The sequence below is a fragment of the Palaemon carinicauda genome, chromosome 20 (assembly GCF_036898095.1).
Source record: "Palaemon carinicauda isolate YSFRI2023 chromosome 20, ASM3689809v2, whole genome shotgun sequence".
In the NCBI taxonomy this organism is placed as follows: Eukaryota; Metazoa; Arthropoda; class Malacostraca; order Decapoda; family Palaemonidae; genus Palaemon; species Palaemon carinicauda.
In genome coordinates, this window is record NC_090744.1 from 115872484 (window position 1) to 115884983 (window position 12500).

General features: G+C 41.4%; 1 protein-coding gene across 1 annotated transcript in view; it reads right to left on the reverse strand.

Moving 5' to 3' along the window:
* The window catches only part of LOC137660094 (uncharacterized), a 128242-nt gene that overhangs the window by 39006 nt on the left and 76736 nt on the right, over positions 1–12500 (reverse strand). Inside the window, 5 exon segments of the mRNA XM_068394812.1 lie at positions 1–85; positions 934–1092; positions 9089–9228; positions 9673–9796; positions 11110–11200. The exon segment at positions 1–85 is cut by the window's left edge and continues 43 nt beyond it. Coding sequence (XP_068250913.1) covers positions 1–85; positions 934–1092; positions 9089–9228; positions 9673–9796; positions 11110–11200 — 599 coding nt within the window.

The following is a 12500-nucleotide window of genomic DNA, read 5'->3' on the forward strand; positions in this document are numbered from 1 at the left end:
TGTCAAAAATTGAGAAAGCGATGCGTTCTAAGGTATCCAGGTCTTTTCTCTCTTCGTGCCGCCACCTGTTCCATACCATCATCACCTGAAAGATGAAAAGATAAATTTCTATCAATCCAATGCTATGGCCTCCAAGGAATAACATTAAATAAACTAAGGAAAATAATATTGATATGTACAATTATGGAACAGGCCCAATAGAAGGTTGATACAAGTCAAAGTTAGAATATCACCCTTTAACCCTTTTATCCCCAGGCTATTTGGAACTTTCCAGCCCTTAACCGGAACTTTCCAGCCCTTAACCCCCAGGGGTTATTTTTTTTCAAGCACATTTTGCAGTATATTTTTTCAAAATTGCTCTAACAGCCTTAATTTTTATCATAGAGAGGTCAGGTTGGTCTCATTCTCTTGGAAAATGCCTGAAGTTTCTCAAAAAATTATCAAAATTATGAAAAAAAAATGTAAATAGCAGTTTTTTGCAAGGACGTACCGGTACGTCCATGGGGGTAAAGGGATGAGTTTTGTGAAACGTACCAGTACGTCCTTTGGGGGTAAAAGGGTTAATAAACTTTTGAGTAAGAAAATGAAAAGACTCACTGAAACCTGTAGATACGAAAGTTTCTGTAAGCAAAAAACTCATTTTACAAAAGGACAAAGATTTTTCCACCTCATATTACAAAAACATCCTCAGGATACAAAACAAAATTTGCATGGTTAGGTTAAGTACATTGGCTCTATTTTATTATACGAAAAAATCATGTTACGAAAGCCACTCCAGAATGAATTGATTCATATCCTGAGGCATTACTTGTATACTGTATCAAAGAAGTAAAGGGTAAGCAAAGCACACTAGGAACACAAACTTCTTTACCCTTCAATAAACTTATAAATACTACTGGCGTTAACACTTTTGAAATCTAACTGTAATCTGACCTGTTCGTAGACATTGCCAGCCATGGCATTGATGTACTCAAAGGCAGCATTGCCTGCAGCAGAAGTCTTCAATGCCTCGAACTGCTCTGTTGCCAATCCTACGACGGTGTCAAAGGCAGCTAAGATCACTTCTCTGACGAAGTCCAAATTCTCGGTCACCTAAAAGTAAAATTGACCTTTCAATTTCTTTAAGGTATTCTAAACCTTACATTATTTATCCAGCCTTCTAGGAGCCGGTCTATAGTTTCTTCTTGGTTGAGAACAGTCTTTACCTCCATATTCATTTCCATTTTTCTTATACCTACATACATATACCAAGGCACTTCCCCCAATTTTGGGCTGTAGCTGACATCAACAAATGAAACAAAAACAAAAAGGGGACCTCTACTCTCTACGTTCCTCCAGCCTAACAAGGGACTCAACCGAGTTCAGCTGGTACTGCTAGGGTGCCACAGCCCACCCTCCCACATTATCCACCACAGATGAAGCTTCATAACGCTGAATCCCCTACTGATGCTACTTATATGGCATAAAATATATAAGGATTTTGGGTTGCCTATTTAATCTGCCTTGGTGCTTGAAATATATCTTAGAATTCTTTCTATCTCAATAATTTTTTCCTGTTAAATTTGGACACATGAATGCATTTGTATTATAATTCTAACTGGGTTTTATTTGTGATGAAATTATCTACATGATTTCTATAAAGTTTGAGCTCACACACTGGCTATCTTCATCTACAGAAAAGAAAATGAGCTTTGAATCATTGGACTATAAGGACTACTACAGTACTTGGGGTTGCATAGTATCCAGTAACTCAAATATCCTATCACTATCTACGGTTTTAGTTATTGCTGACAAAACTGCTCCTTGGATACGAGTGGTCACTTGACTTCACTATAAAAACAACTAGAAATTGAGATGGAAAGAAAGTTTTCTCTTTCATCATTATGGCCACACAGCTGAATTTTCATATCTTGCTATAACCCACTTCCACTCACACTAGACTGCTCAAGGTATCATAATAAACATGTTATTTTTATTAGTAAAATAAATTTTTGAATATACTTACCCGATAATCATGTAGCTGTCAACTCTGTTGCCCGACAGAATTCTATGGAGGGATACGCCAGCTATCACAATACTAGAAGGGGGTGTACTTACCAGCGCCACCTGTGGCCAGGTACTCAAGTACTTCTTGTTGACACCTCCTCAATTATTCCTCGGTCCCACTGGTTCTCTATGGGGAGGAAGGGAGGGTCAATTAAATCATGATTATCGGGTAAGTATATTCAAAAATTTATTTTACTAATAAAAATAACATTTTTCAATATTAAACTTACCCGATAATCATGTAGCTGATTCACACCCAGGGGGGTGGGTGAAAACCAGTGTACAAGATTAAAGGATAGCTAAGTATCCCATATTTCATATAACAGTTATCTCAAATAACAATGAAATAATAAGTACCTGGTAAGGAAGTCGAATTGAACCGTTACTCTGTCTCTTTTTTAAGTTCGTCTTCCTTACTGAGCGCAGCGTTCCTCTTGGAGGCTGAATCAACCCAAAGGTGCTAAAGTATACAGGGCTGCAACCCATACTAAAGGACCTCATCACAACCTTTAACCTCGGCGCTTCTCAAGAAAGAATTGACCACCCGCCAAATCAACAAGGATGTGGAAGGCTTCTTAGCCGACCGAACAACCCATAAAAAGTATTCAAGAGAAAGGTTAAAAAGTTATGGAATTATGGGAATGTAGTGGCTGAGCCCTCGCCTACTACTGCATTCGTTGTTACGAATGGACCCAGGGTGTAGCAGTACTCGTAAAGAGACTGGACATCTTTGAGATGGAATGATGCGAACACTGACTTGTTTCTCCAATAGGTTGCATCCATAACACTCTGCAGAGAACGGTTCTGTTTGAAGGCCACTGAAGTAGCCACAGCTCTCACTTCATGTGTCCTTACCTTCAGCAAAGCAAGGTCTTCTTCCTTCAGATGAGAATTTGCTTCTCTAATCAGAAGCCTGATGTAGTAAGAAACTGAGTTCTTAGACATTGGTAGAGAAGGCTTCTTGATAGCACACCATAAGGCTTCTGATTGTCCTCGTAATGGTTTTGACCTTCTTAGATAGTACTTAAGAGCTCTAACAGGGCAAAGTACTCTCTCTAGTTCGTTCCCCACCATGTTGGACAGGCTTGGGATCTCGAACGACTTAGGGCAAGGACGGGAAGGAAGCTCGTTTTAGCCAAAAAAAAACCGAGCCGCAAGGAACATGTAGCCGTTTCAGATGTGAAACCTATGTTCCTGCTGAAGGCGTGGATCTCACTTACTCTTTTACCTGTTGCTAAGCACACGAGGAAAAGAGTTTCTAATGTGAGGTCCTTAAAAGAGGCTGATTGGAACGGTTCAAATCCTGATGACATTAGGAACCTTAGGACCACGTCTAGATTCCAGCCTGGAGTGGACAACCGACGTTCCTTTGAGGTCTCAAAAGACCTAAGGAGGTCCTGTAGATCTTTGTTGGAGGAAAGATCCAAGCCTCTGTGGCGGAAAACCGCTGCCAACATACTTCTGTAACCCTTGATCGAAGGAGCTGATAGGGATTTTACGTTCCTTAGATGTAACAGGAAGTCAGCAATCTGGGTTACAGTGGTACTGGTTGAGGAAAACTGCATTGGCCTTGCACCAGCTTCGGAAGACTTCCCATTAAGACTGATAGACTCTGAGAGTGGATGTCGTCCTTGCTCTGGCAATCGTTCTGGCTGCCTCCTTCGAAAAGCCTCTAGTTCTTGAGAGACTTTCGATAGTCTGAAGGCAGTCAGACGAAGAGCGTGGAGGTTTGGGTGTACCTTCTTTACGTGAGGTTGACGCAGAAGGTCCACTCTAGGAGGAAGAGTCCTGGGAACGTCGACCAGCCATTGCAGTACCTCGGTGAACCCTTCTCTCGCGGGTCAGAGGGGAGCAACCAACGTCAACCGTGTCCCTTTGTGAGAGGCGAACTTCTGAAGTACCCTGTTGACAATCTTGAACGGCGGGAATGCATACAGGTTGAGATGGGACCAATCCAGCAGAAAGGCATCCACGCGAACTGCTGCTGGGTCTGGAATCGGAGAACAATACAAGAGGAGCTTCTTGGTCATCGAGGTAGCGAATAGAACTATGGTTGGCTGACCCCACAGGGCCCAAAGTCTGCTGCAAACATTCTTGTGAAGGGTCCACTCTGTGGGGAAGACCTGACCCTTACGGCTGAGGCGATCTGCCATGACATTCATATCGCCCTGAATGAGCCTCGTTACCAGCGTGAGCTTTCGATCTTTGACCAAATGAGGAGGTCCCTTGCGATCTTGAACAACTTCCTCGAATGAGTCCCTCTCTGCTTGGAGATGTAAGCCAAGGCTGTGGTGTAGTCGGAGTTCACCTCCACCACCTTGTTAAGCTGGAGGGACTTGAAGTTTATCAAGGCCAGATGAACTGCCAACAACTCCTTGCAATAGATGTGAAGTGTCCTTTGCTCCTGATTCCATGTTCCCGAGCATTCCTGTCCGTCCAGTGTCGCACCCCAGCCCGTGTCCGATGCGTCCGAGAAGAGACGGTGGTCGGGGGTCTGAACAGCCAAAGGTAGACCTTCCTTGAGAAGAATGCTGTTCTTCCACCACGTTAGAGTAGACCTCATCTCTTCGGAAACAGGAACTGAGCCCGTCTCTAGCGTCATGTCCTTTATCCAGTGAGCAGCTAGATGATACTGAAGGGGGCGGAGGTGGAGTCTCCCTAACTCGATGAACAGGGCCAGCGATGAAAGTGTCCCTGTTAGACTCATCCCCTGCCTGACTAAGCATCGGTTCCTTCTCAGCATGCTCTGGATGCATTCTAGGGCTTGGAAGATCCTTGGGGCCGACGGACAAGTCCGAAAAGCTCGACTCTGAAGATCCATACCCAAGGAAACAATGGTCTGGGATGGAACTAGCTGAGACTCCTCAAAATTGACCAGGAGGCCCAGTTCCTTGGTCAGAACCATAGTCCATTTGAAAATCTCCAGACAGCGACGACTTGTGGGAGCTCTTAAAAGCCAGTCGTCTGACGGAGCCGGACACAAGATCATGATACTGCTGCACAGTCTGTAAACTGTCAATCATGGGCAAGCGAGGAAGTACAGTGACAACCCGAATCTGTCTAGACTATCTGGGTCGTACAGACAACTCCTTAACGGGTTGCTGAGGTAGCCGCACTGCGTCACAACAAGTCCCTTCTGTTGGTTGTTGAACGTCTTCCCCGTGACACATTGACTCCGTAAACAAAAAATCCTCTAACAAGGACTAAGCTTGGACTGCATGTCATGCAACACAGCTCAAGGTCTATGGGAGCAGGTGTGGTAACAGACGGGATTAGCGGCTGAAGTGGAACCATTACCTTCCCTGTAAGCATGTTATGCTTAAATAAAAGTCCATAAGAGGTTATGCAGCTAAAGGCTCCCTCCAAATGACAGAGTCCTCAAGGGAATATCAGAAGGAGGGAGAAAAGAACTTTCTCATCTACAGGGACCTTATCCTAGAAAAGCTAAGTTCTCTGAGTGAGGGTTCACTGGTGCAAAAGCAGCAGACTAGAAGGCAACGTTATGAAACTGCTTGACAGTCTAGTGAGTTGGCAACAACCCAAGATATGTTGAGAAGCATGCGGTAAGGTATGCAGAGTATGATGAATGCAGAGTATGCTGTATGCAGAGCATGCTGTATGAAGAGCATGTTGTATGCAGAGCATGCTGAATGCAGAGCATGCTGTATGCAGAGCATGTTGTATGCAGAGCATGCTGAATGCAGAGCATGCTGAATGCTGAGCATGTAGTAAGCAGAGCCTGCTGTAAGCAGAGCCTGCTGTAAGGAAAGCAGAGCGTGTGCATGGCGTTTAACATTCTCAGAAATTCCATGACCAGTGCTAGAGTGCTTTATGCATGCTTGCATGGGGTTTAAAAATCAACATAATGTTTACCTTACATTCATAACTCATGATTCATATTTTTGCCATGGTTTGAAAATGGAGGTAAGGTATGCTGAACAGCAGAGTCAGAACGAGCTGGAACAACAACAGTGGAAGGTGCAGAAAGTTCCTGTTCCTGTGGTATGAGTGGAGCGTGAAGAGACCGAGGTTGCGCAGAACAAGGTAAAGTTCCCGCAAGCAGAGGTGTCTGAGGCGCAGGATCAGGGTGCACGGGTTGAGCTCGGTGCAGCAGCTGAGGAGACTGACTCACAGGTGGAAGAGGTTGTACCTCCACCGAGAGTTGCACCACCGGTGGAGCAGCCAGGGGAGGAGGAGGAAGAGTGGAGTAATCCTCCTGATCCCAAACCAAAGGTTGCCTTAAAGAAGGCTGAGGCTGAACAACACTGGGAACAGCGAACACAGAAAGAGGTTCAACATCGTACGCCTGGCAGATGGTGCTGCGACTGGGTGCAGCGAGTGCAGGCGGGTTGAGCACAGGCTGAACGGGTGCAGGTGGAGGTGCAACACTCTCAGCCCGACACTCACGCAACAGGTCCGAAAGCTGTGCTTGCATGGACTGTAGTAGAGTCCACAACATCGTACGCCTGGCAGATGGTGCTGCGACTGGGTGCAGCGAGTGCAGGCGGGTTGAGCACAGGCTGAAAGGGTGCAGGTGGAGGTGCAACACTCTCAGCCCGACACTCACGCAACAGGTCCGAAAGCTGTGCTTGCATGGACTGTAGTAGAGTCCACAACATCGTACGCCTGGCAGATGGTGCTGCGACTGGGTGCAGCGAGTGCAGGCGGGTGCAGCACAGGCTGAACGGGTGCAGCCGGTTGGTGCACCACCGGTGCAGGCGGGTGCAGCACAGGCTGAACGGGTGCAGGCGGTTGGTGCACCACCGGTGCAGGAGGAGGAGGAGGTGCAACACTCTCAGCACGACACTCACGCATCAGGTCCGAAAGCTGTGCTTGCATGGACTGTAGTAGAGTCCACAACGTCGTACGCCTGGCAGGTGGTACTGCGATCAGGTGGAGCGAGCATAGGCGGGGGGAGTGTAGGCGCACTCTCAGCCCGACAAACTGATGACTGAGGAGAGTCAGAGCTAACCCAATGACTGCATCCGGGTTGTTGAACTTTACTTCGTACGTCTGGCATAGGTCTGGACTTACGTTTAAGAGGTCTTGAGACCTGAGACCAGCGTTACTCTGCCTATATTTTCTCCTCTAAATCTCTTCTGCAGACGAGCAAAATAAGGGCTCAATCGTCTGCGGGTGGGAGTGACGGTCTCGGTAAGACACGCCCACAACCACCGAGGATACTTCTGTGCGCCGATCAAGGCCTGCCGAACCCTTTAATCCTTCGACATTGCTTCTCCCCTGGGCTTGGGAGCTTGCAAGAGGTCCCGGACTGGGAGGACGACTGGCGCGCACAAAAGTACCCTCACGCATAACACTGACATACTTTGCGCTAATCACTTATCACTTTGATTTCTGTTTGCACTTATTTCACTGAACTCGAAACTTTAAGTGGTTTGTACCTGAAACACGCAATTCTATCCTTCTCAAAAGTTAGTAATTGCGAAAACAGAATTACAATGTAACAGAAAAATCTAATGAAAGAAAATTCAGTGGCTGGAAAGAGACTAAACACTAGATCACTCTAGAAACGTTTAGTTTCTTCCCCTAAAGAGACTAGGGATAAGAGCAAAACGATAACGACGTTACTCGTACGCCTGGCAGGCTTGAGGGAAACGTTTATCCTCTTTCTCCCTCCGTCTCTTCTCTCTCTCTCTCTCTCTCTTGACTTAGAACCTGAGAGAAGAGCCCAATCATATATATCGTTAAAACATATTATTGTTAAAGGAAAAAACTGAAATATTTCCCAAAAAGAAAAGTTCCTTATTAGGATCAAAACCATTAAGTTAAGAAAGAATGAACAAAACGCTAGACACGGTTACTCTTACTGCAATGTGAAACCGTGAACATTCTTTCTCTATCGTAACGATAGAGTGCAAGTTGAAACGTTCTGAACGTCAACAACTGCCGAGACAAACAAAACGTTAGTTCAACTTTGAAAAAGTACGAGACTATCAAAGAAATTCTTTCAAAGACCTTAAAATAGCATAATATGTTAACAGGTAAAACCGAAATGACGGGCTCACGATAATTAACTTCGGTACCAAGAAAAGACCGCCTACTATTAGGAAGGTCGAATATAAACAAATATAAAAATTAATTTTAATAAGTTTATAATAAAAGGAAGTTAATCGAAGAGGCCTATAAGAGGCGGAGAGATATAAAATAAATCTATAACTTTTGTTAAGCAAAATTAAGAAAAAGAGTCTATACTCTCTTAGACACCAACACTTCCGTCTAAGGGAAGGGTCGGCCATTGAAAGGTGAACGAGAGTTCATACTCTCTTCGTCACCAAAATTAATCAAATTAATTCCAAAAGCTAACTAAGCTAAAATAGAAGTTTCCAGTAAAGCGACAGCCGAAATCAAAGAGAAATACTTCACCAAAGTCGTGAAAATACTCCAAGAACATAAGCGTATCCCAGAACGTCTTGTCAGAAGCACGACAGAGGAATAATTGAGGAGGTGTCAACAAGAAGTACTTGAGTACCTGGCCACAGGTGGCGCTGGTAAGTACACCCCCTTCTAGTATTGTGATAGCTGGCGTATCCCTCCATAGAATTCTGTCGGGCAACAGAGTTGACAGCTACATGATTATCGGGTAAGTTTAATATTGAAAAATTCCTTGTTAAGAGTTATTACAAGGTTTCTAAGGAGCCTGGATTTTGTTTTAGGTCTTGATTAAATCACTTTTAGTACTACTATTACTACCATTACTATTATTATTATTACTTGCAATTTTAATTGAAGAAATGAGTCCCATTAGAATACTTTTGTTCATTGATGAGAGGTGCAGTTTGAAGTTATGCAATGTTAAAAGTAATTGGCCAATCCAGTTGAAGGTCAAGAAAAACCAATGAAACATAAAGCGTAGAAAGCAATGTGGCTGGGGCCTAAGCGTACACCTTGGTTAACCTCTAAAGTGTGCTGTTCAAGACACAATACTATACTGTTTGTGAACAGGATTCAAATGCAACGTAAGAAAATAAGAAAATTACGATAAAAAAAATACAAACGAAAAGTGGATGTGAAAAATACTTACGTAAGCTGTGAATCCATTCATTTCAATTTTCGCACTAATTTGATTAAAGAATCCCACAATCTGAGTGGAACTGTCTGTGAACATTGTTGATAGGAGGTCAAAGTATCCGAGAAGAGTCTCATTCAGCATCATTATGGCACCTAAAAAGAAAGAAAAAAATAAACAAATCATATAGATGAGGACACTCTTATGAGCTATCAGTGAGAAACGGCAATGAACTTTCTTGAGGGTACACTTGAGCCCACTATTCTATCTTATTTCTCTTCCTCTTGTTTTGTTAAAGTATTTATAGTTTATATAGGAAATATTTATCTTAATGTTACTGTTCTTAAAATATTTTATTTTTCCTAATTTCCTTTCCTCACTGAGTTACTTTCCCTTTTGGAGCTCCTGGGCTTACAGCATATCCTGCTTTTCCAACTAGGGTTGTAGCTTAGCAAGTAGTAATGATGATAATAATAATAATAATAATAATAATAATAATAATAAAGCATCAACAACAGTAAAACTTCAACAGTGTTTGTGCAAGACCACAAAAAATCAGGAATTATTCGTTTAGTTTTCTTCAAGTTCCAGAATGTTACCTTCGATGTGATTCCACATCTGCAAAGCCAATTCCACAATCTTATCCTTGATGGAGACAAAGCGATTGTAGAATTCCTCTGCTTGCAAGAACGCAGTGAAGAACTCTGCAATGCCACTGCCCATCTGGAAGACATTTTTACGATAATATTGATTAAATGTTTTATATAAAAATTATCATAATATTCAGACTACAGCTGCCTATAAAATTATGGAATTTCATTACTCAAGCATTTCTTTAGTATCTATTCATTTGTATTTACATTTCATCAGACGTATTTCTTGCATAGTTTTACTACAATATCATTAACAATTTATTCATTCATAAATCACAACATGCAAAAATGTGCTTTAAAAGTCATCTATGGCATTTTTTTTTTTTTTTTTATAAAAGTATTCATTAGCAAAATCCAAGTTTGACAAACTGTTTCGAGCTAAAGCTTTCCTGGGACCTTTAAACAGCAAATTTAACTCTCCAAAGCGACCAACGGCACTTCAAAATAATTCTCAAATGGAATTCATACAACGAAGCTCATTCTTATCTTAAACCTTCATGGACCAAATATGACTTTACTAAGTTTCTACACGGCTTCTTTCGCAGAAAACATTAATGAAAGGCTCTTAAAACATAAAATTTCAATCATGCTAGAAGTGACATTTCAATAAACGGTTAAATTTTTCTTACACAATACATACCAAGCAAAAAAGTTTATTCAAACGGTTTTTTATCTTCTTATCTTTCATACACAATCAATATCCCTGTTCATATTGGCTGCCGTTGTGACACATATTCATGTGCATACCTTCAATTTGCCAGTACAAGATATCCTAAGCTATAACTTATTGCTAGAAAATATTGGCCCGATTTCTACCCTCCAACCCAAGGACACATACTGCTAGTACATAATGGAGATTTTTGCCAATGATGAAATATCTATTTTTCAAAAAAGATTTTTCTGGGCTCCGACCTGTGCCGTCCAGTGAAATGCTCCTTTTACATTATTTCTAAGGTAATAACTGCTATGAAAAGGAGTTATTACCTTAGAAGTGATGTAAAAGGAGCATTTCACTGGGCGGCACAGGTCTCTCGCCCAGAAATAGATTTTTCCTACGTCAAAATCCCTTAGTTAGGACAATTTTTAACTAAATCGATGTAAAGATATAGCTATAAATGTCCTCTCCAAATATGGCCTCTTCCTTCCCAGCTCTCTATTTCATCCTATTTCTTTTCATACACTTTTGTATCCTTTTCAGAGACTCTATCTTTTTGAGAGACTTTGCTCCTTTTTCAGAGCCTTCTGTATCCTTTTTCATAGAGCCTTCCATATCGTTTTTCATAGAGCCTTCCATATCCTTTTTCATAGAGCCTTCCATATCCTTTTTCATAGATGCATGTATCTTTTGTCAGCATTTTTTTTACGAGACTTTTGTATCTTTACCTCCTGGACAGACGTAATCACCTCGGCCGCTTGATTGCTGATGCTCTCCCAACACTTTCCAGTCATGGCTTCCACCAGCTCTCCCCCGTACCTGTGTGCATCAAAAAATTATATTGCTAATTAAAATTGTAGAGTCTATCTGGAACATGAATACTACCTCTGCTTGTAATAATTCTAAGCCACGTTAGAGCTGTTTTCAAAACTCCTTGGGACATACCAGACTTAATTCATTAAATTAGCTTTTAAAAATTAGAGGGCCCTTACAAAAAAATTTTAGCATCTAATGAAAATATTGATAAAATATGCATCAAAATAGCAAGTACCGTAATGTAATTCTTGATTCACAAACAAATGATCAACAGTATTATTATCATTATTATTATTATTCTAGAATACTGTGTAGTATTGAGTCTCAAGATGGAGAAGGCCTGACTATTAGAATTAACTGCACGCCTAGTATTACGAACAGCAGGGAACTGTCCGGGAAGATCTGAATGTAAAGGATGGTCAGAATTATAAAAAAAACTTATGCAGCATGCATAATGAACTAATTGAACGACGGTGCCAGAGACTAATATCTAGATCAGGAATAAGAAATTTAACAGACCGTAAGTTTCTGTCCCACAAATTAAGATGAGAATCAGTAGCTTTAGACCAGACAGGATTACAATACTCGAAAAAAAGTAGAATGAAAAAATTAAAACACTTCTTCAGAGTAGATTGATCACCGAAAATCTTAAAAGACCTTGTAATTTAGCAAGGAAAATGTTTGTACGTGATACTTAACCCTTTTACCCCCAAAGGACGTACTGGTACGTTTCACAAAACTCATCCCTTTACCCCCATGGACGTACCGGTACGTCCTTGCAAAAAACTGCTATTTACATTTTTTTCATAATTTTGATAATTTTTTGAGAAAATTCAGGCATTTTCCAAGAGAATGAGACCAACCTGACCTCTCTATGACAAAAATTAAGGCTGTTAGAGCAATTAGAAAAAAATATACTGCAAAATGTGCTGGAAAAAAATAACCCCCTGGGGGTTAAGGGTTGGAAATTTCCAAATAGCCTGGGGTTAAAAGGGTTAATGGGCGAGAACACTGAAAACGAAAGTACGCTTAATGTTAAAAATAAAAAACAGGATATATACAGAGGGGAACCCATTCCTATTTTCCCATTAATTTGTTCTTTGAGATATCCCATTAATTTAAAATATTTGTTCATTAAAATATACAATTATCTAAGAAAAATACTTTTAATCTGGAGTTAGAGTTCTCCTGCTTGAGGGTAAACTCGGGCACACTAATCTATCTTATTTCTCTTCCTCTTTTTTTGTTGAAGTTTATATAGTTTATTTAGGAAATATTTATTTTGATGTTACAGTTCTTAAAA